Source organism: Pygocentrus nattereri, chromosome 4 (genome assembly GCF_015220715.1).
Source record: "Pygocentrus nattereri isolate fPygNat1 chromosome 4, fPygNat1.pri, whole genome shotgun sequence".
NCBI classification, from domain to species: domain Eukaryota; kingdom Metazoa; phylum Chordata; class Actinopteri; order Characiformes; family Serrasalmidae; genus Pygocentrus; species Pygocentrus nattereri.
In genome coordinates, this window is record NC_051214.1 from 46,578,959 (window position 1) to 46,581,458 (window position 2,500).

The 2,500-nt window shown below is 41.5% G+C and overlaps 1 protein-coding gene across 3 annotated transcripts in view; it reads left to right on the plus strand.

The window, feature by feature from the left end:
• Positions 1-2,500, plus strand: part of fut8b (fucosyltransferase 8b (alpha (1,6) fucosyltransferase)) — a 227,427-nt gene that overhangs the window by 172,882 nt on the left and 52,045 nt on the right. For all 3 annotated transcript variants that reach the window (XM_037537577.1, XM_037537576.1, XM_037537578.1), the window contains one exon: positions 1,666-1,831. In XM_037537577.1, coding sequence (XP_037393474.1) covers positions 1,666-1,831 — 166 coding nt within the window. The remainder of the gene's footprint in view (positions 1-1,665; positions 1,832-2,500) is intronic.

The window sequence follows — 2,500 nt, forward strand, 5'->3', positions numbered from 1 at the left end:
TTGGATTGGAACAGTTGGATTCAAACAGAATATACATAATATTCCAGTGACATGATGCACTTGTGCTGCCACTATTTTGGTTCACTTGGGAGTGAAGTGGTGGTTTGCTATGAGATAAAAAAGCCATAACCAATCCAGCAAAGGCTGTAACTTTTTTTTTGGAATGCTAAGTTTAAAAGTATTTTTAAAACATATTAAAGAATAGATTTGAGTGTTTTATAATTTAGTAATTGTCAAGATTGGCCCCTCCCGGTTCTGTACATGTATTCGTGTTTTGTTTTGGTCTAGTCCACGTGTTTTCTTTGTTTTGGTTTCCTAGTCCGGCCCCTTGTTTTGTGACTCCACCCCTGATTGTCACCACCTGTTTTCCGCCTGTCCCTCGTTATCCCTGTGTTTTATAAGCCCCATGTTTGCCCTTTGTTTTCGCTGGTCTTTGTGCTGTTTGATGTTTGATGTGCTGTTTGTATGTACTGTTTGCAGTTTGACGTTTCGGCATTGTTCAGATTCTGTATTTCTGTTCATCATGTCTAACTATCATTCTGTTCGTGTTGGCTATGACCCTGGACCGTATTGACCATGACCCTGGATTTGCCCATATTAAAAGTCGCTTATCTCAGCACGTGCATCCGCCTCCTCGCTCCCCGTTACAGTTATACATTTTATTTGATTTATTGCTGTACTGATAACAAATGAAAGCTGAAATCTAAATTCCGAACACAGGTGAAATATAAATGTGTGGTTTGGGAGCCAGCGAGATGTGCTCAACAGTCCAAGAGGTCTTGTTTTAAATTTGTTCTTTGTTTAAGGTAGTTCAATGTGACAGAAGCACCATTTAAGGTGAACCATATATACAAATAAGAATGTGACAAATAATATCGCTGTTGTCAGAAGAGAACCTCATATCTTCAAAATGGTAACTTTACAGGAAAAAGAAAAAAACTTTATTTTTAATGAAAGTCAATGGAACCAGACATTTTCCCAAGTAATTTTGGCCTGTTTCCTTTGGTCCATTCCTCATAAAATTTACATACAATGTAAAGAGCAATATGCATTATATAATCATGGCAAAAACAGAAAAACGCAACTTTCATTTGTTTGGATTTTGCAGAATCCCACAAATTCAAATGTGAATCTCTAAAGATTTGCAGGTTCCACAGATCTAGTCCACCAATCTAGCTAATCCTCTCCTCATAGCATTTTCTGGAGACTACATCTGAGGTGTCGATATACCTTTCCATGTTTTTGGGTTCATTTTGATCTTTTTGCACCTTTATCTACCTGCAGGGTTGTAGCTGCAGTAACCGTGAAGAGACGAGCTCTATCAGAGTTACAGAGTTACAGCTCACCTACCAAGATGGTGATGGGATGATCAAGGACATGATCAAATACTATGAATTGTCAGGCTTCAGTCAGATTAGGACATAATTAAGACAGGATGTAGTCAAGTTGGGGCAGAGCTGCAGTTGTGCTCTGACAGAATTTCTAGGTGTTACAGTAGGGATCAGGTTCTTAAGCTGGTGCTGTGGGTGAAGTCTGACTCTGAATATTATATATACAGAATATTATCAATCTTTGGATTATGTTTAATATTTCAGGCACAACTGTGGCTCGGGGTATACATGCCTCTCTAACCCCTCTTCCCTCTCTTTCTCTGCCTCTCCCCAGCTGGTCCAGGCCGTGAGCAGGAGGAGTACAGGCGGAAAGTGGAGAAGGGTGTCAGAGAGCTGTGGTACTTTGTTCGCAGTGAAGTGAAAAAACTGAGCCATGTGGATCCAGCAGTGCTGCAGAAGCACACAGACACACTGCTGCAGGATCTGGGACACCAGCAGAGGTTAACAAGCATACAAACACTCATGTATACATACCAGAGATGTTTACAAGCTACTTCATGCAAGATCAAATTAAGTCTCAAGTCTCTGAGGTGTGAGTATGAGTCACATCTTGAGTCTTGCGTCTTGAGTCAGAGCTCTTAAACCAAACCTGCTATACCACTGGTTACACTTTATTTGGGTAGCCCACTGTAGAAGCTTTGTAGAAGGTTGGGGGTCTGAGGAAAGGTCCACCAGCCAGTACCAATTGCAGAGATCAAGGAGGCAGTGTAGTTCAATGCTGCATCAGTCTGTGGGATCAGATAGTAGTCTTTCTTTGTAATGCAGCTGAAGTCCCATCCTAATTCTTCACAAGTACCACATGTACGACCCAAGGGATCTCTGAGACCTTCACCACCCCAGCAGCATTCATGTCCTTAAGCCTTAGCTCCACAGCTTCTCTCTCGGGAAGAAAAAGCTGAGAAGCAGAAGTGTGGAACAGCTGTGGATGGTTCCGGTCCTAAAATGTGATTGGCTGAGTTGTGTTTGAAGCCATTGTAAAATAAATGATCTACACACAGCTATGACCCTCTCACAGCAACTGAATTGAGTATTACTGCACCTCAGCATGAAAAAAGCCCTTGAGGTGTTAATGGAATAATCTTGGAGTCTAATCCTGCTCACTTGGACCA